This window comes from Chroicocephalus ridibundus, chromosome 3 (genome assembly GCF_963924245.1).
Source record: "Chroicocephalus ridibundus chromosome 3, bChrRid1.1, whole genome shotgun sequence".
In the NCBI taxonomy this organism is placed as follows: Eukaryota; Metazoa; Chordata; class Aves; order Charadriiformes; family Laridae; genus Chroicocephalus; species Chroicocephalus ridibundus.
The window spans coordinates 74,285,178-74,312,007 of record NC_086286.1 but is presented as its reverse complement, the minus strand read 5'-3'; the positions used below and the strand labels follow the sequence as shown (position 1 = coordinate 74,312,007).

The 26,830-nt window shown below is 39.9% G+C and overlaps 1 protein-coding gene across 2 annotated transcripts in view; it reads right to left on the bottom strand.

Moving 5' to 3' along the window:
- The window catches only part of CEP85L (centrosomal protein 85 like), a 153,893-nt gene that overhangs the window by 89,092 nt on the left and 37,971 nt on the right, over positions 1–26,830 (bottom strand). For both annotated transcript variants that reach the window (XM_063329724.1, XM_063329723.1), the window contains one exon: positions 12,359–12,520. Coding sequence is in view for 1 of the 2 variants with exons in the window: in XM_063329723.1 (XP_063185793.1) it covers positions 12,359–12,520 (162 nt within the window). In the remaining variant the exon portion in view is untranslated. The remainder of the gene's footprint in view (positions 1–12,358; positions 12,521–26,830) is intronic.

Genomic DNA, 26,830 nt, shown 5'->3' with positions numbered 1-26,830 from the left:
CTGAGCATCCTGTACTGAAGTCCTCTACCATAGTCCCCTTAGCATCAAGGAGTAACATCACTTGAATACCAAGTCAGAGGCGTTTCATGGAAAGGTCTGAATGTCTGAATGTGGAAAGCAGACCTGTCCTCTGGACTACTTCAAGTCAGATTTGTCTTCCTCCTCTTCTCCCTCAAACCCATTAGGAGAGAGACGATAGGGTGAGGCTCTTTTCAGTGGTGCCCGGGGACAGGACAAGAGGCAATGGGCACAAACTGGAACATAGGAAGTTCCACCTAAACATGAGGAGGAGCTTCTTTACCCTGAGGGTGGCAGAGCCCTGGAACAGGCTGCCCAGAGAGGTGGTGGAGTCTCCATCTCTGGAGACATTCAAAACCCACCTGGACGTGTTCCTGTGTAACCTGCTCTAGGTGACCCTGCTCTGGCAGGGGGGTTGGACTAGATGATCTCCAGAGGTCCCTTCCAACCCTATGATTCTATGATTCTATGATTCTATGAACCAACCTCCACAAAAAGTGCTATTGTTTTCTTCACAAGGGATTATTTTTTTTTTTTCATCATGAGTACTTTTTCTCTGGTCTAGGTAGGGCAAAAGAGTTCTTCCACAAGGAGTATTACACAACAGAACAAGCTTTTTCAGTGTAACTTATAAACTTTAAAAAAAGCCATGATTTCCAAGACCTCATGTGCATCAAACCTGCAAATAGCTTGGCCTTCCATTCAGTTCCAATCCAGAACGATCTTTTGTGAGTCTATGACCTCAGATTCACATAAGCATGAAAATAACCGCATTTCGGGGACAGATCTTTATACCCTGAAGATACTAACTTTTTTTTTTTTTTTAAGTTCTCCTCCCAGCTACAAAATAGCTACACTCTATATTAATTTTAGATCATGAAATTTAGGTATCTACACAAACCACTAGTGTGCATTACACACACATTTTGCACAGTAATAAAGGCTGATTTTAAAATTATTGCTTTTAAGAATCCTATGAGAACACAAAGTTAAATGAAAAGATCATTACACTACACTAGACAATCTTTTATCTGCATGCTCCCTTTACTAAATACCTGCACCACGAACTTGCCAGTTCTTAGTTTACTACTGCCAAAGTAAAAAAAAAAAAAAAACACAAACCCAAAACAACAAAACAAACGAAAAACTCAGCCCACCTAATTTGAATTCTGAATAGCCTGTAAAATTTCTTCAACTAGACTTCTTTCGGCTATTAGGATTTCTCTAACACATGAGGAGAACCACAAATGATAACTATGGGTGCCCTGGTGAATCCAACTCTCTTTCTATGCACTCTGAACTTATTTTTAATTCACTTTTCAAGCTGACCTAATCGTAGTTAAAACCTTGCCATCACTCTCAACAGCAAAGTACGAGTGCATAGAGACAGTTAACGCAGTGAGAAAGAAAAAGAGTACTTCTAACCATATCACTTCTCAAAGGAAAAACCTACTCCAAAAATGTCTTTCACCCAGTTAAAAAGTAAGTGTCTGTTTCTTTAGAATTTGTATATAAGATAGAACAATAAACTATAATCCTGTTCAGAATCTCTAGGTGCTCCTGTAGTAAAAACTTATAAATGGGAAAACTGAAAACCTCCTGACACTTCATACAAAAAATGCCATTGTTCAAATCAGCCTAGAAATATTGCTCTGTTTTTGAAAATACAAGATATTTTTAGCCTTTGACAGTGATAGACTAACCCCAATGGAAAAGGATGTGCCACTAAGAGTTCATTCAATTTCAGAAACATGCAGAGGATGTTCAGTCTTCTGATTCACGGACGAACATCAAGAAAAAAGATCATCCTGTATACTTCAGAATAGCACCCCAAACACAGGGAGGCATGCATTGCTCTTCAAAGCAAGATATGTCAAAAATATACATATGTATTTAAACTCTGTTTTATAATATCTAGACTTGCTGAAAACTACAGAAGGTAAGGCTGAGCCAGTACACAGTTATGGCTAGAAAAAAAAAAAAAATAATCCTACAACCCACAACCCAGCCACCCCAGCCCCCAAAAAACATAAATACAAAAACGGCCAAAAGTTAAACTTATCGGCCACACTTTTCCTGGTAATAGCAGACAAAATAAGGGCCAATAACCAATGTCAGGCTGGACATTGGGGAAAAATTCTTCACAAGGACATCCTACAGCACTGGAACAGGTTACCCAAAGATGCTGAGGAATCTGTTGAGGTTTTCAAGAAATCAACCAAAGTTATGGCTGACGTGGTCTGTATTGGTGATGGTCCTGCTCTGAGCACAGGGCTCGAAACAGTGACCTGCAGCAGTCTTTTCCAAACCACATTTCTATGATTCTACAGCATGAAAATATTCAGTGCAAATTAATTCTCAAGGAGACTAAAATCATTAAAAAAAAAAAAGCCTGAATTAAACTATTTGCTTCCTATTTTCAGATAAGCAAGACTGTGGCATTTAAATTATTAAGCATCAGGTGAGTATCTACACCCAGGTAGAATTTGTCACAGGCATTCAGTGACAGGTATGCCATACATTTAAGAGGTGATAGTCACGTCACAGATACATTATTATTTGGCAAGATGAAAGCAGAATTTTTACCACTTCCATCCCTTTTTCAGAGCCTTACTGTCAAGGAGAGCATGTTGTAATCTCAAAACAGGCATGTGCTTTCTTCCAGGACAGTAAGCTCATGAGGGAAAAAAAAAAAAGGCCTTCTGCAATCCACTGAATTTGTTAGCAACGTCCTTACAAACTTTCTGTTCAATGCCAAGAGAGAAAAACAATACAATAAATACCCAACTAGTCATCTTGAGGAACAAGAAATATATTGTAATGTACGGACAATTAACAAGGAGGGAGACACTAATATATGTTTTGGTAATCCATAAATGTAACAAATTACTAACACCTGCCAAGTATATTTTATTGTTACCACTTTTTCTGTTCCAAGGATTAAGTGTCTGGAGGAACAGCAGCACAGAGAACAGCACATAGAAGAGGATGCAATTCCTGAACACCACAGGAATACCAGACATACACTAAAGAAGAAATTGACCTAAAATTAGAAAAGTTACTCCTGTATCTTTTTTAAGAACCCTCAGGTTCCTACTAATCCAACAGAATTAGACCACTAACAGAGTCTTTGGTCTAGTCCTTCACCACCATAACACTGTTATCCCAGTTTACAAAACCAAATTAAATTTTCTCAGAACTACATTGATTCTGCATGAGATTAAAAACAACAAAACAAAACAAAACCATGAAACAAAATGCAATCCAAATCTACAATTATCTTTACCAAGCCATGTACTAACATACCACGTCTCTGAAAAACATCTTTCTAGTTTTCATTGTTATTAGAAGAAATTTAGAAAAAGCTGCACAGAGAACTGCTGCCTGAAAGTTTTTGCATTAGAGGGAATAAAGCACATTGCATTTTTTCTTGGCAATCACCCTTCTCCCTTTAAGAACATACATAATTTTATTCTTACATATACACCAAAACTGCCTTTTGATATTTTTTCTGATCTTTCTAGTTAATAGACATTTTTAAAACAATAAACACACACACAGAAGATACGCTTTAGATGTATGCAACTAACATTTCCTACTAGCATTGCCTCAAAGCATTTTTCTGCAGAAAAAGCTTGACTATTTACTAAAAAGCCATTCATTACATAAGTTGCACTTGTTTTCATAAGCAGAATGAGGCATAAACTTTTTGACCACTTACGGAGGATAACTGCAACACAAGAACATAAAATTGCAGCGGAAAAATCATCTTTAATGGAAGCTTTTTCCCTCCAACAATTTCAAAGTAGTCGAGAGGCAAGAACATATTTTAAGAGGTTTATTATCAATAGACGGTACTAAACTAAGCCAGCAAAGCTTCACAAAGCCTCCATGCGGTCACTTCACCAGAGGATTTGCTACCACTGTGGGGGTGGGGAACATGGGAGGATTTCACAGTAAAGAAAGGAGCTGTGGGGTTCGCCTGGGGGTTGTATAAAACACCCCACCACTAACAGGAAGAACAAAAAAACCCTAGGCCAAATCAAGACACAAGTTTCCTCACAGGGGCCAATATCCTGCCATCCACGGGTCAGGGCTCCAGAATGTCACTCTAGACAAGAACAAGTCCATAGCCTCAGGTTTTCTTCGCAACTTGCTTAGAACTGCAGCATATTCAGATGTCCTACCCGTAGCATGATGCTTTTGCTCTTTTATTGTTAAGTTAGAGGTGAAAAGAGTTCTTCAAATGAAACAGGGAGAAACAGACAAGGGTCCCAGCTCTCACCCTGCAATCAAAAGGCTATTTACTGCTACATTTCAATGACCATCCTGCAGCCAGCAGGGAAGACAGGGCCTCCAGTTTTTAGGCTTTTTTTTTTTTTAATTTCCTGGCAGCACCAACACTATTGATACTATCTAGATCTTAATAACAGAGCCACAAGAAAATAAGTCTTAAGCAACAAGTTCATTTCAGCCCAGTTCTGAATTCAGCGAAGCTCTCAACCCAAATACCAACTGCTGATCCTCAAGACAGGTCACCTGGTGCTACCTGGTATATCCAAATGAACACAGTAAATAGTTCATATGGTGTTGGAAAAACTGAACAAGACAGACTTGTCTCTGCGATTTGTATCACCAAGACTATGCTTCAGACTATTTACAGACTTATTCCAAGTTATTTTAAAATAGCATCCACAATATTATCTTTTGTATGCAGCTGTAATGCTAAATTTCAAATGGAGGAATATCTACCTGGGAGATGTTCTCACCTCCACTCTCCTGATATATTTCATAACAATTCCTCTTAAATACAAGTAGATTTTGAAATAAGAACCACCTTCTTTCACCACATCCCTAAAACGTTGCTACTGCTAAGAACAAAGAACAGTACAACTATAAGCTATCAAAGAAATTCACTTATACACTTCTGCATTGGAAAGTCTTTTTTTCTTCCATTAAGACACAACATTAATGATGAATTCACTTTAGCACATGCTCATTGTTAGATTTTCTTGAGTCTCAAATACTTGTATTTGCAATGAATTAATGACATGCTACCTCTACACTTGTATTTTTTGCTGAAAATACAGATGAACTGTAAACTTGGGTAAATCGGCTATTACAAGTACGCAAGTATACCTAAAGAAACACACAAATCCTCAAGTCTCCAAAACTTCACTAAAATTACATTGTAGCACTCAGTATGAGGCTATGAGAAAGGGTCACAGATTGTAGGTACTGTGGAGATGAAACACACTAACTGGACTTGACACACCAAAAAAAAGTTTTTATCTGAGCATACATTAAGGTAGAAATTAGTGTGTTGAATAAAGACTAAGAGCAAAGCCTAAGCCCTCCAGAAATAGGTAGTGTTGCAAAACTGTTAAAAACCAGGGATTTAGAAACATTTCTATGGGGGATATTACCATTTTTTTCTGTAAAGTCTTGAGCAAGAACTCCAGGCAGCAGCAACAGGTATTTTCTTGCTCAGCAAGAGGCTATAAGCAACTCACTGCCTACATCCTAAATCACTACGGCTTATCACCAAGTACACGACTTTGTCTATAATGGAAAGCATGAAAAAGGAGTCCTGTGATTTTTTCAAATAAGGCTGCAAATGCTAATTGAATATGTACCTTAAGTACTAAGTAGCTACAGAATGTTTCCAGTGTTCATACAAAGGTAGTTTAAGGCTCAAATTGTTCCCCTCTCTTGCTGCTCTGAAATCAATCTCACTCCTGTTTGCTTCATGAGATTCTGAGTTACAGAGCTGATGAATGCAGGCCAAAGAGTATTCTTTGACATAACAGTAGCAAGGAAAAGTGCTCCAGGAAATCTCTCAGCAAAGATGTAAAATGCTTGACATGCCCAGGCCTCGTGATATTAACCTAAACATAGACAAGATCATTGTATGATGCTCCCATCAGAATCCCAGATATTCACCACGCTCCAAATATACAGATTACAGGACATATTAAAAATAACGCCCCAAAATTTCACCTGAGCATGATGCAAATGATGTGAAATAAGGGGCAGAGATTGTACTGGATTTGGCTAGGACAGAGTTAATTTTCTTCATAGAAGCCCCTATGGTGCTGTGTTTTACACTGGTGACCAAAACAGTGTTGATAACATACCAGTGTATTAGCCATTGCTGCAGAGTGCTTACACAGCATCAAGGCCTCTGCCACCCCAGTGAGGGGGTGCACGAGAGGTTGGGAGAGGACACAGCTGGGACAGCTGACCTGAAATACCAAAGAGATTCCATACTATACAATGTCACGCTCAGCAATAAAACTGGAGAGCAGGTTTTTTCCCCAAAGTATTTGTTGCTTGGAGATTGGCTGGGCATCAGTCTGCTGGTGGTCTTTGTGCATCACTTGATTTTTGTTTGTTTGTTTTTTCTTTCACTTATTAGACTGTCTTTTTCTCAGCCCACAAGTTTGGGGCTTTTTCCTTTCTTTTGCCGTTCTGATCCTCTCTATCCCACTGGGGGAAAGTGAGAGACTGTGGGGGTGTTTACCTACCAGCAGGGGACAACCTCCCACACCATCTCAAACACGTTTCATTCTAATATAACTCAAACGGTGCCATAGCTTCCAAAATACATATGACAGAAATAACTTTTTGCACAGTATCAAAGTGAATGCTGTCAAATCCTAAGTAAGCGCAATTTATTTTCACCAAGTAACTTCCAATTAGAACAATGAGAAATTGTCTTTCTAAAAACCAAGTACTGATGTTAGCTGAAGGCAAAATTCATGGAGTTCCTTGGGCAGAACACTCCCACTAGCTGGAGAAAAATCCTGCTAGTATTTTTTATGCCAGACAAACTGAGCATGTGCATACTGTGAGCTTGTTTCTATGGAGAAACTATCACAAAAGAAGGCAAAGTAAGAAGTTAAAGCAGCATCTGTTTCTCTCTGCAGAACATTCACACCTGGAACTACTGAGTGCCTTTAGTTTAGTTCAAGTCAATTTAAAATTCAGAGTACACAGGTTCACACAGGGAGTATGCCACTGTCATTTGAAGTAACTGCTCCATGTCTTATTTTAGTGGAAATCTATTAGCATCATTTTTTCCTATCCATTAAATCCTGTAAATAGATCACTAGAATTCTGAAATAACCCATGTTTAAATTTGGTTCAAATCCTACCAAAAAAGCCTCAGAAAATAAACAGACAAGCTCTGAGCATCAATATTTATATTTCCCTTAGAAATATAGAGAGGGCAGGACACTGCTTTACAACCTGAGACTTGGCAAGCAGGGAGGAAGGAAACCAAGGAAGAACGACTCAAACATAATTATTTTCTACCCTCCAAATAATCAAGCTACTTCACCAAACTTATGCCAGTACTTGCCAGCATCCAAAGGCATAGAGATTAACCTCAACTCAATTAAGTTCAGGGACTTCTCTGAAAACCCATCATCTTCCAAAATTATTGAGAACAGTAGATGACCAGAACAAAAGCACACCACCAGCTCTCAAGATCTGGGATCCTTGTGCTGTTGCACCTTCCCTACGTCAAAACTGATAGTGCAAACTAGTGTTTGACCTGTACACATTCTCAATCCCATTATTTTTAGCAGCATGCTAAACTAAAGAAAGAACCCCCCCCCAAGATACTCAGATTTTGTCTCCTGAAATTCAATTCTGCCTTTCACTATATTGAATAGCCATATTTACTACCTTTTCTTTTTTTCCCTTCAGCCAAAAGAAAAAAAATGTGTTAGAATACCATGCTTGGGACCTGCTGGAGGAACAGCGCCTGAAATAGCAAAATCAAGTAACTTTGGAGCTGGCTGTACCATGTTCCCTGGAGTATCAAGAAATGCTACAGTTAAATTGAACTGATTAGATTTTTTTTAATTTGTTAAAAAGGTAACATATTCAGTTCAAAATGAGGACAAGAGACCCCTCTGGGTCTCATAACATTAAAACAAATTCCTATTCTATCAGTTAAGTATTCCAGAAAAGTAATATCTACACAAAATGCACTGACAACATATCAAGCATGCTGCATCTAGTCCACGATACTCCCTGAACTACCACTTGTTAAACTCCTCTCCCAAAGGCAACCTCTATATAGAGCTATGGAACAGCATTTTAAATTGTGAACAGGTCACACTTACTCAGATTTCTATATGAAGAGAGAGACAACTACCCACCTGTCTTAAACCAACATTTCTACCAGGGGGGTTAAAAAAGAAGTTTTCTAAAAAATTTAACTTAGCAGAACATCAACTCCCCAGTAAAAAAGTAGTAACTGTGATCCTCTGCATCCAGTCTCTCTCTTCCAGGAAAGAAACATTTTATGAATTCTCGTGCCTATTAATTTGCAACCAGAAATACTAAATCAAGAATCGTATTTAATAGTAAGGGAGAAAGATCTGCTTTATAAGGAACTGCACAGCAAGCTTATCTGATGGGCCTTGTATCTTGTCACATCAATATCTAGTTCTTATCCCTCCTGTCCAAAAGGCAAAACTCACAACACACACAGGGGAAAGGGCTCTGCTGAGGTTTATAGCCCATTTAATTTCTGATAAGACCCTGATTCTCTAATTAGGTAACCCAAATAAAAACAGTCTCAAAAATGCTTAAAACATAGACTTCATGTTTCTTATGTAAATGGTACTGAGAGAATAGTTATACAGAGACCAATAAATGACTGACACAGGTGTCACAATGGTTATTAAAAATTCTAAGTATAAATGCAGTTATTGCTGATGGAGACTAGGAAATGTCGTGCTTCATGGATGTGTTGCACATTTCCATACAGCATCCCACACCTTCTTCCTAACAGACATTGTAAATTCTAAAAGACGCACTTCAATCTAGACATGCATTTAATGCAGACAGAGGATTAGAGAAGTCAAAATTTAGAAGTTTACCACAATCTGCTTCCATTTGAAAGACTTCCGAGTTGCACAAAGATAAGATACAAAAATCTTGTAACTGAAACTTTTTAGAACTTTATACCTGTAGTTTTTCATTATAAGAGAGGCTACCCACCCCCCCTTAACTTTGTTTCCTCTTATAGCCTCAGTTCTAAAATAGTAACAATCTTTTGGTCAAAGCCTGAAGCTTAAGAGACAATCTAAACCTAAAGACCTATACACAGCACAACTGTTAGATGTTTAATGTTGGGAGCTGTCTTTTGTCCCTATAAGCATAAGCCACAAATGTTATGCCTGCCGATTTCAGAGTTGCCAGTGAGAAGGAAAACAAGAACAAGCCCATTCAGATAGTCTTCACCAATAGTTGATCAGTTGTTGGCCACCAACTAAAACCTTTTCTTCCACATGATTCACCCTGAAGACAACCAGGGTTCTACCAGAAATGCAGGAATTTTAAAACAGTTTCATAGGGCTCTACATTTCACTTCCATCATATTTCTTAACAGAGAGTATGAGGTTTTTCTGAAGACTTAGCTGCAGTCAATGCCCAAAAGGAAACTATTCATTCAGTCTTGTACACATTAAGTTGAGAACAGTAATAACAGAGTTGACTTACAAGCAGAGGTAAGTTTAAAAAGAAAAGAACCTGCAAAAGACTGTACCAAAATCTTTTCATCCTCCATACAGAATACAGCAATTATTTTTATCTCGCTCAAAAGCTGATCTGAATCCAGAACCACTTACTGACAGGAAACAAACAAAACACCCAGCCACATTAACTGCCTTTTTTTTAATGCCTTTTTATCCTTAAATTAAGAGCAGTCTGAATTAAAAGGTTTATATCTATTCTACCCAAATTAACATACCCATATTTACAGCTTCTACATTTCTCTATTCAGCTTCCCCCAGTGCACATCAGTATTGCTCAATTTCAACAATGAAAGTCCACTAGTTATTTCATTTCCTAATTTTCCTACCTTTACACAACCTAATATACAGACAACAAACTGAACACATTTTGACATAAAAGATTTCTCTTTCTCTTGTCTTTGTCAAAACACATCTCCCCTCCAAACGGTAGAGCTTTAAGCCAAACACAAGAGCTACTTGGCATTATTCTGTAAACCCTGGACTTTCAAAAAGAACAAATGCTCCTGGAATGAAGTATGAGTAAGAAGATGAATCTAAAGGAACACTTAAGATGCAAGGAAAACCAGTAAAAACAGATTTTAAATGCATCTAAGCTCCATTCCCTGCACCAGCATATTTACTAGTAACTACACATCTGTACAAATGAGTTCATTTGCAACTTCCAGAATTATAGTAGATGTTAATGTTAATTCTGAAAATAAGTTTTTTATTTTTAGTAGGCATAATAGAAAGGAAATAGCAAGGCCACATTTCATTCTCTAAGCATTGTTAAAAATTGTAATGATCTGCTGACTTGTGAAAAAAATTCCCCTCTGAAAAATCCCCAAGGGCTTCTTCCGAAGCACCACATTGAGAGCAGATGGCCAGCATCAACTCTGCAATTACCAGTCTGGCCTGGCAGTCTCACAGATCACAATGATACTCTTCTCTCCTCGTGGATGTGGGGAGGGGGCAGCTCAAGAGATGCAGATCAGTAAATATCATAGGCAACAGCACTTTCCACTAAAAACGTACGCATACATTCAGTTTCCAAACCTGTCATATGCTCCCCTCCTTCCATTAACTTTCACTTTACGTTTAGGTTTCCCTCCTTTTTTCTTTAACATTTTCTTTTCTGACACTGAAAGTTTTTCAAAAAAGGTGGCAGGAAATCAATAACATTAAGGATACAGTAGAACTGACCATTGTCAAGCATTGCCAGAGGCGCAAGCTTCATGAACTATCTGGTTTTGCAACTTTTCTGCTCTTTATTTTACTTTGAGAAACCTCTAAAGCAGCTCATAACAATGATCTATTAAAAGCATGCAAATGGACAGAGTTATTAATTAACTGTTAACAAATGCCTATCAAACCTGTGATTGTATGAGTGTGCCATCATCCCCCCACCCCCAAGAACAGTTGTTCTGTTCTCCTCTGTAGCCAGGACATCTGATGAGGAGGTGCTGTTTCATTTCCTCTCCTTCCTCCCACCCCTCAAATGGAGAAGCCCTCAAAGGAGGGGGGAGGGGAGAGCATGTTTTTAATTCAAATGCTGCATCTTAAAATACTATTGTGCAAGACTTGGGTGAGACTTATTGTAAATCTATATACATACACCATGAGAAAGCTTTACTCCCCCTACATCTCTTTTATATTAAAAAAAAAGGCAATAAGACTTCTGCATTAATAACCATTTACTATTTCAGTTCTACACCCAAGAATTTGAGTAAAACCTTTATTTTGCCAAAGTCAATAAAGGTTCAGAAATGAAAGTGAGCAGAAAGAAAGCTATGAGGACTCTCCTACCGAGTTCCTTTCCAACTGACAGATGCAACAGGAAGAGGTTGGAAAGGATTTCCTCATGCGCAAAGAGGCCTGACAGACTTAACTCTGAGGCATTCGGACCTCTCCTCAGGAATGCTCAGCCCCCCTATAGAGACTTCTGTCTCTTACATTGATTCAGCATTCCTTACTTCATTTCTACTAATTCTTCCTGTTCTTCCTCATTTCAGCTACCCCTTTTGAAAAATTTACCGGGCATAGAAAGGCGCTGGAAAAAAGTATATCACAGTCCTGCTGTTATTACCTTAGTCTTGAAAAATCTTACTGAGAAATAAGGCTGTGCAAGAAGAAAACCTCAAGCTTACTGCCTAGTCTCTCATTCAGGCTTAGTTCTAGTGACACATTCCACAGGGAGGGTGCCAATGTTATGGAGATACTGCTACCATAGAGGCTGAACCCCTCCCTGATAAGATCAACTTTGAGTAATCATGATTTAGATTTATTTGATTTTCCTTAAAGATCTTTGACTATGTGTCAAATGCCATGCAATAAAATGTAAACATATTTCCCACCAGAAGAAAGAAATGAGAAGACAACACGCCCCATTTTCCTCCCAGTCCCAACGAGTAAGCTTTCTTTGCTGACACACACAATAAATACCAGAAAGCATTGTCTTTTCATTAACTCCCTCAAAAGTTTTTCTGCTTTTACCACTCGTTTATCAAGTACTGTGGTATGGGATATTACTTCTCTGTATAAATCTGGTGCTTCTTGTAACTGCAATTATCAAAAGATCTAACACAAGTAGTGGCTTTGTGGCAGAAACGCAAGTTAATGCACGCAACTCAGGCAGAAGTAAATTAATTAATCCCACCAAAACAATTACTTGGTCCAGCCAGGAAAACAAAGGACTGCACGCGCTAAACAGCTTTGGAAAAGTACCATTATTTTGGGCAACATACCTTTGAGACATTTTGGATCGTTTCTCCCTCAGAAACATCCAAAACTGAATAGTGTCAACTCACCTTCCACACTATCAGAACAGGAGGTACCAATCCCAGTGTCCCCGCTGTCGGAAGCTATACTGTGTCTTCTGACAGGATTGCTCTGACTGCTTGATGAAATGGTTGTGGACTGCCACAGGGATTCAGTACCAGGTAACCATCCCACTGAGGAATAATCTGAGCCTATAAAGAAGGAAGCCAGAAGTCTGTCATTACAGATACAGTACAGATGTCAACAACAAAATACCGATCAAGATGAAAACTGAATCCTATGTTTCACAGTTCAGGTTTGAACCAGACTCTGTGCCAATGTTTTGGGCTATTTTTTTATTAAAATACTTTTGCTAGGTGGAAGCTTCTCAAGAAGTTCCAGTGAATACATTTTTCTTATTTAAACACATGACTCTTAAACTGTTCTTGCACTAACTTTAACAAGATATTTATCATATGATTCCTATCCTAGAATTGATTCTCAACTCACAGCAGAATTTTGCATTGCAAGCGTCTAAATACAGGTCAGAGAGATGAATGAATTTTAGAACAGAAACCAGTTGAAGATTTGAACAGTTAAATACAGTCATTAAATTGTTAACACTGATAGCTAAAGTAACTCATTATGTTTCACTGTTATCAATAGTTTTCAGTTATCAAAAGATTGTTTCATTTTGGCCATTTTTTTAATTTTATTTAAACAATCTTTAAAATACTAAGTTTTAAAGCACAATTCAGAGCAGCAAATCATTCCTCTGACTGAGGAATTTTTGAGAATGCGTGGCCTACTTTATAGTCAGTCTCAAAGGAAAATGCCCTACAGAGTACAACCCCAGAGAACCACTGCAATTTCCAATAGCCAATATCTAAACCTGAGCATTGTTTATAGGCAGAATACCGATCAGCATGTTCGCACTCCAAACCAGCAGAGCCACATAAAGAACCTTGGAAAAAAGCATGGCCTGCACTTGATTTTATATATAATCACATACATACACCCCCTCTAGCAGTTGGCTTTGCACAACACTTTCAGCAGGAAATGACTCATTTAGAAGTATCAGTTCACATACAATGTCTCTTATGCGACATGTGGTTATTTTTAGGTCATTTAAACGTTTTCAGCAGTGTCCATCTAAATTCGTAAGAGCAATTTGCCTCTGCAATGACATCTGCAGATCATTGCTATTTCCAGCTGTACTTGTTTCCCAGTAAATTAAATAGTTTAGAAAAGGATGTAAAAGTGAATACATATGTGTATGCACATATAACCCACATACACATATGAGTACATACATACTCCCCATATAGCAGCCAAATCACTAGACCTACTAGCCAGAGTGGTAACAGCTGCTTGCCAAGTCACTTGTAAACTCATGAATATAGTACGTGCTTCCTTACTGTGTGCACTATTTAACTGTAACATGACATCTAAGGAAATCTACTTTCTGTAAGTAGGTTCTTGGAGGTCTTAGATATGCCTGTCCATCTCACTTGTCTCAACTACATTCTTCTTTGAGATCACTGCCTCTTTTTCCCTTTAACACATTTTCCTACCTTTTTTTCCTTCCCCGTCATTCTACTTTAGCCATACCTTTTGCAATGTATTTTCTTCTCTTCCCTAAACTTTTTGCTTTTCTTCCCCAAACTCTTAAACTATTAACTTTTAATTATTCCACTGAGTGGCTTTCAAGTCCCAGGGTAAGGTAGCAGAACAGAAGACCAGAGAAGCCAGACATGAACGCAATTGCCCGTGTCTCACCTGTGGCTCACCAGTCACACCCTGTAAGGAGATCCCAGCCAAGACCCTAAGCAAATACTACTCCGGGTGTCGTTCTTCATACCATCCTCTCTGTGTCGTCATCTAACATACTGAAATGTGATAAGTTTCGCATACAGCTAGCAGGAAACTGGGATGTTTCTTCCCCCGCTACCACCCAGCACATTTTTCACTAAACACTCTGGCTGCGTTGGGAGCAGTAATTTTTCCATCCCTCCCTCTAAATAGGTCTACTTTACACAGGAGTTCCACTTCACGCTTCTCAAGCTGCATCGAGCTATTCCAGCAAGAGCAAAGTTGACTTATGGGAGCCTAAGCTAATTAAGCCAGAGATAGTTCTGATTTAGAAGACATTTATAATACATTTATAGAAGAGAAATTTAGTTTCATTTACCCTTTATTATGCTGTTCTCCACAATACAACTCTTTGGTGACAGTTCATCTTTTATAGCACTAAACAAGTGTTAAAAGATAATGCTACCACCTACTGCACATTAAATCAACAGAGCATTAAGTGTCAAACTCTTTAGACCTTTTGGCTGGACAAGTGTTCAGTAGGTGAGCCTACAACCATCCATATGCAGACCCCCAAAAAGGAGAGAGAATTTTAACTCTGATGGAACTTTCAGTAATAAAAGCTAAAAATATAACAGAACAAGAGAGTAATTTAGGTAGGAAAGGACATTTGGAGGTCATCTAGTCCAACCCCCACCCCAAAGCAAAGCTAATTAAATCAGGCTGCTCAGGGTCACGCCCAGCTGAGTCTCAAACACCTCCAGGGACACAGATTCCACCACCTCTCTGGGAAGCCTGTTCCAGCATTTAACCACCCCCAGTGCAAAGAAGATTCTCCAAACATCTCATCAGAGTCTCTCATGATCCACATGGTGCTTGTTGCAACATACCCCAAGAAATGCAAGAACATAGTACAACTAAACTCTACAAAAAGGACTAACGTGCTGAGAGGCACAAAGTAATTCCCACCAGGATCTCTATAGGTATTCCAAGTTGAGGAAATGAAAAGCATCACAGAACACCCTACTATAACCTACTCTGAATTTTACACCTACACACAGACAGCTTGGGGACACACCACACCCCAACTGTGGTGCTGAAGCGTAGGTCCAGGAGGACTTGCTGTCACAAGACAAAATGAACACGACATTTTCTGGAGCACCTTTGCATCCAGGGGCAGTACAGCATTTCTAAATAAAGCCTAATTCTTAAGCTGGTAGGCCTGGAAGAGGTAAGTGCTGGTATACATGCACATCTACACACAGATGAGCATGAGGCCAGCAAGAGCTTATTAGCTTTGGCTCGGCACAGGCTTCCCAGATCCCATCTGGCTCTCCAGAGAAATACTCAAGTCTCTCTACACCATGCTCCGGGCTCCAGAAGAGTCTCTTCACTCAGGTGCTCCCTCTCACCATCCCTTGCAATGCACAGCTGGCTGCATGCAGGAGGAATGCGCCCACGGTGCCATCACCAGGATCACGTTTTTCCTTTACAGCCACCCTATACGGCATGGAAGGGGGCTGCGATGGCGGGAGGAATGGTCTCATTTTCTCACTCACTAGGCTTCTGCTGTTCAGGAGCAGCCTCTGGATTTAAAAGGGATATGTCCAAAGGAAGAAAGCTGTTTTAGAACCAAATAGGAAAACAGTCTGTGCTTTTTGACCTATTTCAGACACCCCAAAGAACATGCTTGCATGTGATCACTTCAAGAAACTCTTTCTCTTTGCCTCCCACAGAAGTCCTGACACTAAACATGCAGCGTTTTGGTTTGGGTTTTTTTAAGATAGCTAATGACATATTCCAGAAGTCTACACTTTTTTAATGTCTCCTGATGCATCTGCATCATTGCTTTACCTTGCTGACCTAATGGTGATTCTGCACAACAGAAAGCCATTATGAAAATAAACGATCTATATGAAAAAGAGCTTTTCAAAGCCAATTGAACCCACTCCCATAAACGTCCAAAAACAGGGCAACATGATAGTAGAGATGGACTCAGTAAAAGTCTCAACAGTAAGTCATGTGTACCCAATTCAAAGTGTCAGACAGCAGATCCCATCCCTATCATTGAGGAAAGGTAATTACACAAGCTCCAATAAGAAACATAACCCAGAAAATAAGACCCTATAGACCTCATTAGTCCAAGTCAATATTTAAAAATTCCTTTACTAGTTTCATTATTTGAAACTGACCTTCAGAGCAAGTCCTGAAGAATCACCAATTGCCATGCACCCTGTTCTATGCTCCCCATCTCCTTTTCAACAGCTCTCTGTAAATGAACGATCTGTCACACAGCAAACTGCCTATCCTAAATGAACCAAGCCTAAGAGGGGGAGAAGATACACAGGAGTCCCCACACTGCTCAGCCAGTTTTACCCTGCTGCTCTATCTCAAACCTGCCAATCCACAGCTACTGCCCATCTGCCCAAAATACAGAGCAGGGTGAGGGAAGCAAGCAAAAATTTCTTATAGGTATTGGTGCTGCTAAATTGTACATTACCATCTGACTATAATCATTCCTAACTGGGTCAGAAAAATCTATGTTTCATAGGATTTAACAGCAGAGAAAGAAAAGTAGTGTCATCCTACCTGGCTATAATTTCCAACAACATAGCAAATAAAATACATCCACAATCCCAAACGAATCCCAGAAGGAGCCTTGTTTATACAAACAGTTGACTGCATCCTTGAATTTGGCCAGTTAAATATACCAACATAGTGCTGTGTTCCCAGCCTAGGCACTTAAAGTGGATCAGTTAACAACTAAGTATATGAAGGGCAGGAAGTAGATTATTTATTAAAAGACAGCAGTTGTTGAAATTTCACTCGACAAAAACATGTATCTTTTTCTGTGTATTACAGAATGCTGTCAGCTACTGCTGGCAGGAAGGCACCTAGTTAATTCTGGATCATTACCACTTCTAATTTCAGTGGTATGCACAGACCTCACATGATCTACGTACACAAAATAATAACACCACGGTCTTTATATTTGGTTCCTAAAATACCTCTAACATGCTTGAATGTAAAAAGTATTATTTTAAGTGACAGCTATGATACTGTTATTTTACCTAGATGCTGAAATGAAAAGCAAGAGCAAAAGACTTAACTTGGTTTCACAGCCTATATGTGCTTACTTAAGGATACCGATTTTTCTACTCCACACTATGACTTTGACATAGATTGTGGCCAGAAGTGAATCACCCGCGACAGCCAGTGCAAATTTATACAGCCAAAGAATTCTGAAGGGGAAGTCTCACTACCGCACTATCAAAACTGACAACCATGTAAAGCTCAATCTAGTCATCACAGATATAACCAGGCTGTACAATAATATTTCATGCCACGATGGCACTGAAGCCTGCCTGAAGCTCTTTCAAGGAGAGTCAGCATTTCAGCCCAAAAACACTGTGGAAGTTATTTGGTTCACCCTCACCATCAACAACTTTGCCCAAAACCCTACTACTTATCCTGGAACATCATACAGTAGTATTTTGAAAGACATCATCCCACCTTCAACCAGGTTCTGACACACCTGCTCATATAGTTCCCTGACATTTCTGAACTTAACCCAGTTGCAATTCCCCCCACTCATTCATAACAAATCCTTCAAGGATTCGCAGCCTCTTTTGTGCTCTCTCCCTGTCCCATAAGCCAAGTAACCACACATCTCTTCAAAAGGGAAAGCCTACAGAAAAACCCACAGTCTCTCTGTGAGCTGGTTGCTGTATTGTAGAAATAAACTTACTTCAGTTGCAAGACGTTTATGTTTACTTATTATAGCTGCAAGATCATCATTGCTGAAAGATTAAAGAAAAATCTCACTTCAGTGCATGTTTTGTGCATGACAATTCTTTGCCAACAGTTTTTTGGTTTTTTTTTTTTACAGCTGAAGGGAGGGGAACTTAAAACACAAAAAAAAACCCTTTCCAAAAAGTAGACACAAGAGCAGATGTCATACTTTAACATACTTATACAGATAAAAAAAAAAGCTCTTAGTCTTATAATGGTGCAACAGGAGCTTCCTGTTTCAATTAAAGGTGAAGCAAAAGATAAGCTGGATTCAATCCAATATCCTGACACAATAAATACATACTCTTGAAAATAATGTTAAAAAAACTGGCATCCCAACCCTGACACCTAGACAAATATTTGCTAGGTGCGCTACATCTCTATGATCCTTCTGCAAAAGAAATTACAACCTTTATTAATACAAACCTCCAAAACAAGTTCCACTTCTACAATACATCATCTTGTCTTCCGAGATGAGCAGTACTCTGGTAAAAGAGGGTTTCTAATGCTTTCAGGGAAGATGGCCAGATGACAGTTTCAGGACCCTTTTCACAAACACTCTGGAGGTGGTGGAAGCCCACCGCTCTACCAGCTGGCCATGAACTGAGGTACCAGAAGGTCCTAGTCCCTCCCCTCACATGAATGCAACTGAGAGTAGGTGGATGATACAGCTTAATCTGAGTGCAAAAAGGAACAGGGCAAAGTGGGATGAAATGACAACCTTAACTACCGAATTTTTACATTTCAGTTTCTCAAAAGCACTTTACAATGTCAGATAGCTAAAGTATGATTCATCCTGAGGACTCACATCCTTTCTCAGTGTGCTTTCTTGACAGAGCCTGTGAGCTATTTACCTAAGTCCTCCTAGTTTTTCAGTTGGAAACTGATTAGAGTAATCCTAAATTATGAAGAAAGACAAAAATGCACAGATAGAGAGGGAAGCAGGAAAAGAAAAGCAGGAATCCAACAGTTTAAGCAGAATATTGAGAGAGAGAGACCTTTTTACTGGCATTTTTACTTGTACAGCCTGATAACACACTGCCTGGCATACAAAGGCCCATGCCTGTCCTCTATACTATTCATGTGCAAAAGAATTCTCTTACTAGAGAGAGAGAAAAACATCATAAAGGAGAAAGAGAGAGAAACCCAAAGAAGAAAACTCTCAAAATACAATCCTCACAGTAAACATACACCTAACAGGCAGTATCAATGCCCAACTAGAGTCGTATTTTAAGGAATATAAACTTGTGCTCCAATTTCTTAAGAGAGATAAATTTTAAGTAGATTGTGTCACCAAACCTCCAGCTTCTTTTGCCTCTGAAATTCCTTAATAAAGTTAAACCATTTTGGTTTTGTTTTTTTCCCCATAGAAATGGCTAAATGTACACTCTCCCATCATAGATAATTACAGCTATAAAACCTTTGTCTTCTATGCAAAACAGTATTTCAGTGTGAACTTTCACCAGTTACAATTTTTTATGACCGTACAAAAGTGTATGGCACTGTCCAACAAGAAGTTACATGGTTTCTTATGCAGGGAAGTATGCAATCTAGAAGAAGGAATGGAAGCTAGGAAGAATAAATACATTAACTTGACAAATGAGCTTTAGAGAATCTTGCTATGGCAGTTAAAGACATAATCACGTAACTCACTCTCTTTCAACCCCCTGCACCAGGGTCCATAGAAAGTAAGAGGTGTCCAGCTCTGACTTTCCATCAAAGAGTCCAGCTGGCCAGCTTATGCCGCTGGCTAAAATGGGTTTGAGCTGAGAATGCTGTTTGACATTAGAGCTAACTGGATCTCGTGGTCAGCTGCTACGGAAAGGCTGGTCACCTTTCCCAGACACATATTCGCTGTTGCTTCCCAAGCACAAGCCCTGCCACTCCAGACCCTGCAGAAAGTGGTTCAGGAACAAACTGTCCCCACTTACAAAAAAGGTTATCTGCTAATTTGATTTCCTAAACTGGCTCAGCAAGTGGTCAGACTAGAAGCAGTGCCAAGGAAGGAGTGGGCATGTAAAGGCAAACTTCTGATGCCTAGCAGCAACTACTAGTAACGAGATTTATCCCTGCTGCCAAATTGCACATTAAGGCAGATTCTAAACTGGAGCGAGATAGGCATAAATCTCTGCTGGCTTCACTGTGGAGGACAAAATCTGTTCAACTAGCAGAAAGTCATGTTCAACACAGCATTCTGCTAGCTAAAAAGGTAGCAAAATCCTTAGACTGACACAGTATGTACTAACGGACTTGGTCTCCCCGATTTCTAGTCTAGAAAGTACGTAAAAAAAAGAACTCAAACACACTTTATAATTTTTATACAGATGGCATTTAGTTGTAGTTATTTAATATCAACCCAATGATGAAATTCCTACACTTGTCAGGCAAGAAAGAGGTTTGCTTTTATTTCATCACTGACAGGAGCAAGAACAGGAATTCAGTCCAGTTGTTGATGGCACTCCTGTGAGTTTTCCGCTTCCAGATAGAGTATTTGCATAAAACAGAACTTCAAAATACAAACTACAGATGTTTCTTATTTAATGTTTGGCACACAGACTACATATATTACCTCATGCCTGCTATGCTGGCTTGCCTCTTTGTCTTCGGACTCAATGCACTATTCACCCCACAGAAACACAAAACTATATTCTTAGTTTCCATTCACTTCCACATAGTAACTGCAGAGGAGAAGGCTACCTTTTAAACTTGGAAAGTTTATCACTTGGAATACGAAGAGGGGAATGTCTAAGAAAATAAACACATTAAGTTAAGCTTAAAGTTAATATAAACTTCGAACAGAGAGCCCTCGGGACATGCAGACAGCTCCTAGGGTCTGTTAAAAAGCTGTGCACTTGTAGGTGACCAGCCGAATCCTTCTCCTACCAAAAAAAGAGCTAGTGATCACAGATTATCATCTGTGTTTCAGCCCTTCTTGCAGCTTAGCTTTATTGGCATTCGAAACTATGATCGGGTAAGTTTTTCTCCAAATTCTTTGTCGTTCTAACATTTTTCTTACGGGATTAGCTTTGCCCTCCCTTTTTCTGTTTAAGGAGTTAATTCAATCTCCTCTATGCATGGGGAAAAGCAAAGTAATCACAGCTGCTAGAATGAGTCAAAAAATACTAAATGGTTTTAAGCAGTTCCCACACTTACCAAAGTGGATCAAATAAAGGAGTCTAGCAGTCTTACTTTTTTCAAACATGAGCATAATTTATCTCCTCCTTGTAATCAGGTATCAGATCCAAAGATACCCTTGACACTATACTAAATGGTGAAGACAGAGACCAAAAAAAAAAGTTTCACTGAAACACTTTGCTCAAGTGTAACAACAGAATTTTTTCCAACATTTTTCAAAATATTTTTCATATATTTTAATATGGACGTACCAGAGATCAGAGCCTCCAGACTACAGTTTTAGCCCATGCTAACAGAAGTATGCACATCACGTGAGTTCCCACATTGTTACATTTGGGTTAAAAGGATGAAATTCTGGCTTCACTTCAGTCCTTAGGAAATTTTCCTTACAAACTTTCAGTACTCACGTCACAAGGCACAACTTTTCCCTAAGCTCAGCTTCTCAACTTCTACTCACACCTATTCAATATAAGCAAGGACAGTACCCTGGAATTTAGAAAGAAAGAGCAGTAGTTAAAAAAGTAAATCCTTCATACTGTACATCCTCAACCCTACCTAGGATACTTCCAGTCAAAAACAGTACCTCTTGTGTTTCCATCTTCCCAACTACAATCACTTCCGATGTAAAATTTTACATTACAATAATTCTACCAACCACACAAATGCCCTTGTTCAATCAGTTTGGTATTTCAGATAATGAAGTAAACAGAAAGAGATTAAGATCACAACTGCTAGCTTAATTTTCCATAGTCTCTAGCAAAAGTGATAAAGTTTTAAGTAAAGGTATTTTCAATGCCTTTTAGTGCCTCTAGCTGCGTCACTATACTCCCACTTTGTTTTCTTATTATGCTGAGAAACATCATGCCTTTGATCAATGCTAGTCACTGAACTTTTATACAAAGCATTAATTCTCAACTGTAAGAACATCCCCAAAGGTTTAGAATTTCCAAAAGGTTTAAACAGCTTTGCTGTAGAGTAGGCATTCAAGAGAGAAGATACCATCTTTTAGAGAAATCCAGACTTTTAAAAAGTCTTATTTATTCTGAAACATTTGAAAAAGTTGCAGCTTTCCACAGCCTCTGCAAACTATGCTACAAAAGGAGTAAAGCAGACATTAAAAACATAAGGATACCTTATAAGGAATGTCAGATCTGACTCCAGGACGATTCAAGAATGTTTCTTGTCTGAATATGACACCACCGGTCTCTTAACATATTAGGAAGTTGAGAGTTTGAAAAGCATCATTTGCTTTTCCACTTGCATTTGCTAAGTCTACTTTAGGTATTTTAATCAATAAAGAGGCAGCAGGACTTTTCCTTGACACAACTTGCACTGCCCTTCTTCAGCAAGACTGAGATAGTCTCCTACTACCTCTCCAGTCATTATCCGTTATCCTTGACCCATTTCACCCTGCACATGAGTCCACTAACTGGTGGAAGCTCCACTGTCCAGTGGAATTAATGTCACTTTTTCCTGATCCTCTATCTTAATCTTCCTTGGCCTTCACAGTAAGTCTGAGGATTAACTATATACTTCCTGATGTCATCAGCAGTGGCATAGCAAGACTGCGCTCTGAGATTTTTCCACTAGTCATCAGTTGACTGAAGAGCCAGCCTATTTGACCCCAGGTATTCCGCACCCGCCTGACACCAGCATAGATGCTTCCTCCAGCCATGTCTCACTCTGGCATCAGGCAATTGTAAATCCCCCCTTCGATATTTATTTAACCTTAGTATTCTCCTGGTCCAGCTCCCTGAATTAGCCTGACATAAGTTTGAACAAGTGCTAGAAAAGGCACATAGGAAGCAGCAAGGATACATGAGCAGAGGTATCCAGAAGAGCGGGAGCAACTACTCACTAGATTATCTTAGCTGTAAAATGGCATTGTGCCCTGCAATTGACCCACATACACCCCTTCAGGCAAAAAGGAGGAGTTTACCTGTCACATCTTTCCACATTTCAGGGACCATCATACCTTGAAAGAAAAAAAAGCAAAAGAAATCTCAACATTTGCCTTTCTTATATTTGTGTTAATGCCTCCTTTTACAGAGGGGCCATTTGATTCTCAAAAACCAGCAAAGATCCCTGGGGAACGAGGACAGAAAGATGTGGTGCCACTTACGGCATGGCTGGCCGCGGAGAAATAGGTCACTTGAGCGTGGCTGTGCAATCAATAGCATGTTCAAGCCCAGGCAACCAAGCCAGACACTGCAGATAACGGTGCCCGGGGAAAGCTGACAGCCTCAGGGATGATTCCACGGGGGTCAGCAGTTCCAGGGCACACGAAGGATGATCAGTCAGGACTAAGACAAACCTAGGCGTACTTGTGAGCGTATTTACACAAGTTATTCTCTGCTGCGAGTTCTCCTCCTCTTCTCCAGCCATCTGCCTCTGATTCTCTGCAGCCGGCCTGCAGTCTCCCACGTGCCACATTTAGAACCTCCTCAACCAGCCCTAGACGGCAAGAAACTCCCATGTGGGAGCCTAAGACAGAAAGCAGAATCTTCTCACACTTCAGTACACCTTCCCACACCTTCCCCCGGCGTTGGCAGGAACGAACTTAAGGACTATATATAGTATTATTGCAGGTCTACCAGAAGAAATACTCAAATCATAAAGGCTTCCTTCTTCAGAAGATGTACGAAGTGCCGGTGCCCAGGCGCTGGCAGCTGAGGGGCTGCAGGGCGGCCCCTGTGAGGAGCGGCCGGGGCTGCCCCGAGCCGGACACAGCCGGTTCCAGCCGGCCCCAACCCCGCCACCGCAGGGCCCGGCTCAGCCCCCCAGACAAGATGGCGGCGCCTCAGGGAAAGCCTGTCTAAGGAAAGGCAAAACACTGCCCGGGAGCGATGAGTGAGGGGAAAAAAGTGTGAAAAATAGCCCTGTGAGCCCAGAGATGACAGCAGGAGGGGAGCAGGAGGAGCAGCAGCAGCTCTGGGCACCTGAGGAGAAATTCCCTGCCAGTCCTGGGAGAGACCAGGCTGCAGCAGGCAGCGTGAGGAAGAAGGTGCATGGGGAAGAGCTGCCACAGACTGACCCCATGGTCAAGTCTCTTTTGCCCCTGATGGCAACGGGTAAGCAATCTCCCTGTCCTCCATCCTATTTTCTCTCTCCTCTTGCTGAGGAGTGAGCGAGCGGCTGGGTGGGCACCTGTCAGCCAGCCAAGGTCAGCCTGCCAGGGAAGTCAGTAAGAAAGGCTCTTTTTTGAATCACATAGCAAACACACTGAACACGTTTTAAAGGTAATTACAACCGCAATGAGACTATTTTATTGTCAGTGTATAATTTCAAGACACATTTGGACATCTGAGAGACTACTAACAACTACAACGAAGTCAGCATTTTTTCAGCAAAAAAAACCAAAAACCAGCACGGGAATTGACAATTAGTTTAACTCCCCAACTATTAAACCACAGGCAAGTTACATGATAAAAACAAGCACCCAAAGAGTACAGAAGGCAGAATAGCTGATACTGAACAAGTGCAGTACTATCCGTCTTTTCCTTAACTAACCTGCCTACAACAAACAGGCTTTGCTTCCAACAATGGCAGTTGATCACCTCCGGCTACAACCTCAAGTTATGAAAGAGCTATTTGATTTAGGAGGCTTTCAGCTATTCTTACCAACGTGCACTGGTACTGTATTTGGCAACTTTTCCATGTTTTGAGATGCACAGGTTCTTTAACAGGTATTAAATGCCTGGCTAAAATCTTAGCATAAATAATTTCCAACTGTAACAAGCAATATTTGGTGGACATAAATCCTAGGTGTTCTTTGGAGAAGCTACTGGTGCTCCCACCCTAACTAGCACTTCCTTCACCACCATCCCCTAGTGCAGATGTGATGGCTCAGGCTGCTTTTTACTGCATACTTACTCTGCACAAACTGTTTAAATTCATGCATTCTTCTCAAAAACCATTAAACTAATTACTACATTTAATGAAAGTTTTAAAGGCACAGAATTAGTGAAACCACCAGTCTATATTCAGTCAGTAAACGCTGAACATACAGTTAACATACAAGAGATAAGAACAATTGCTAACCCCCAAGACCAATATAATACATCCTTACATCTATCACTCTTTTCTTGCAGCTAAGCAGTTAAGACATTCATGTTTTGTACACGTTACGAGAGTGGATACTACATCCATAAAACTGAACCGCCTGAAGGAAGGGGAAAAAAAAAAAAGCCATTGTTTTTGAAGGGAAGTAACTCCTGTTCACCACCACTCAAACACAGAATGTCATTTCACGTCATTGTGATCTGTGAAAGATAGCAAATGCCATTCTAGCAGCCAGTCTTGCAGCTGGAACATTAAATTTTTAAGCTCAGGTAATCAATCTTTACAATGCATTATATGGTTATAAGTGTATATATATACATACTTATAACCGGTAAACAATTTGAAGCCTACCCTTGGTAACACTAACTCATCATTTATTGCCTCGCGTAGCCTGCAAAGACAAACTGGCCTTCTCAAGATGTCCCAAGAGCTGTCACACCCCCAGCTACAGACCTCCAACAGAACATCGGTAAAACTTGTTACAGAAACGAAACCACTGGATTTCTGTCCCCACTCCACCCCAAAGGATGAAAAAGAGTGTTGTTGTCCCCATCCTCCCCACCCTGAACCTGCCTGTGAACTCCATGGGTACCCCAAGGAGGCAGCACCCCGCAGGTCTTAACTTTACTGCTGCTGACACTTTGATTGTGACACCATGAAACAATCCGACAGAACCACCTGCGTCACGCTCACTGCCAACAAGGGTTAAGTACAAGAACAGGGGCAACTTGTGGGATCTGCCTTATGAACAAATCATATTGCCAGGGCTCTAGGAGCAGAGGGATGCAGGCTACTATTTTTAAGGAGTGCCAATCACATCCTTTTGAGCACTTTACTTCTAGTTTCCACCACTTCGTACTTTTGCGAACTAAACAGTTATTAACGGCCAAATTTCAGTAGTGGTCAAGTATTGGCAATATTGGACAGTGGAGAGAAGCTTGACTAGACATGGTACGGTTTACTGAAAGTAATAAGTACTTGTTATTTCATTTTAAAGTGTGTTTGCTTCACTTTTCACAGGCGTCTGTTGGACACACATAGCCTGAGTGACTTCACTGCATGCCCCAGAGGAACAACACATCTAGATGAACATTTTCGTAGTCTTAGAAGTTATTAACCAACTGTGCATTTCAAATGATGGTCTAGATGAATAAGCAAATGGCTTGAAACCCTGCATGTCCTTCACTGCAGTTATTTGAATTCCTGCAGCATAGTGGGTAACCGCTGTCTTTATAGAGGTATAAACTATGCTGCAAGGTTTTCATAAAGTTAAACGTGTACAAGACAACCGAACAACTGTAAGTCAATCATATACATTCCAAAAATAGCAACTTAATTTTTCAGGACAGGTACTGAGACTCTGAGAAGCTAAATTTATTTTGCATGAGCAGCAAACTTTGTCGTTAAATCCACTGGTTAAACAAGAAGCACATTTTTTTTTTTTCAGAGAACGTACTCCTATTGAACTGAAAAGAGTGAATAAAACTGAAGGCCACAAATTAAATACTGCCCAAGAAGTGTCCTTGCCTGTTCCATTTTAAAAACAAATCAGAATTAATTTGCATATGTTACTGAAAATCTGATAATTCCCACGTGTAAATAGTTATCGAATTCTTCAGTGGGCATCTAGTTTTGTAAGGGAATGTTAAGATTTTCAAACAAAGTAGGACTTCTAGATACTCATATCCATAGATAACTAAAATACTACCAGCAAACTAGAA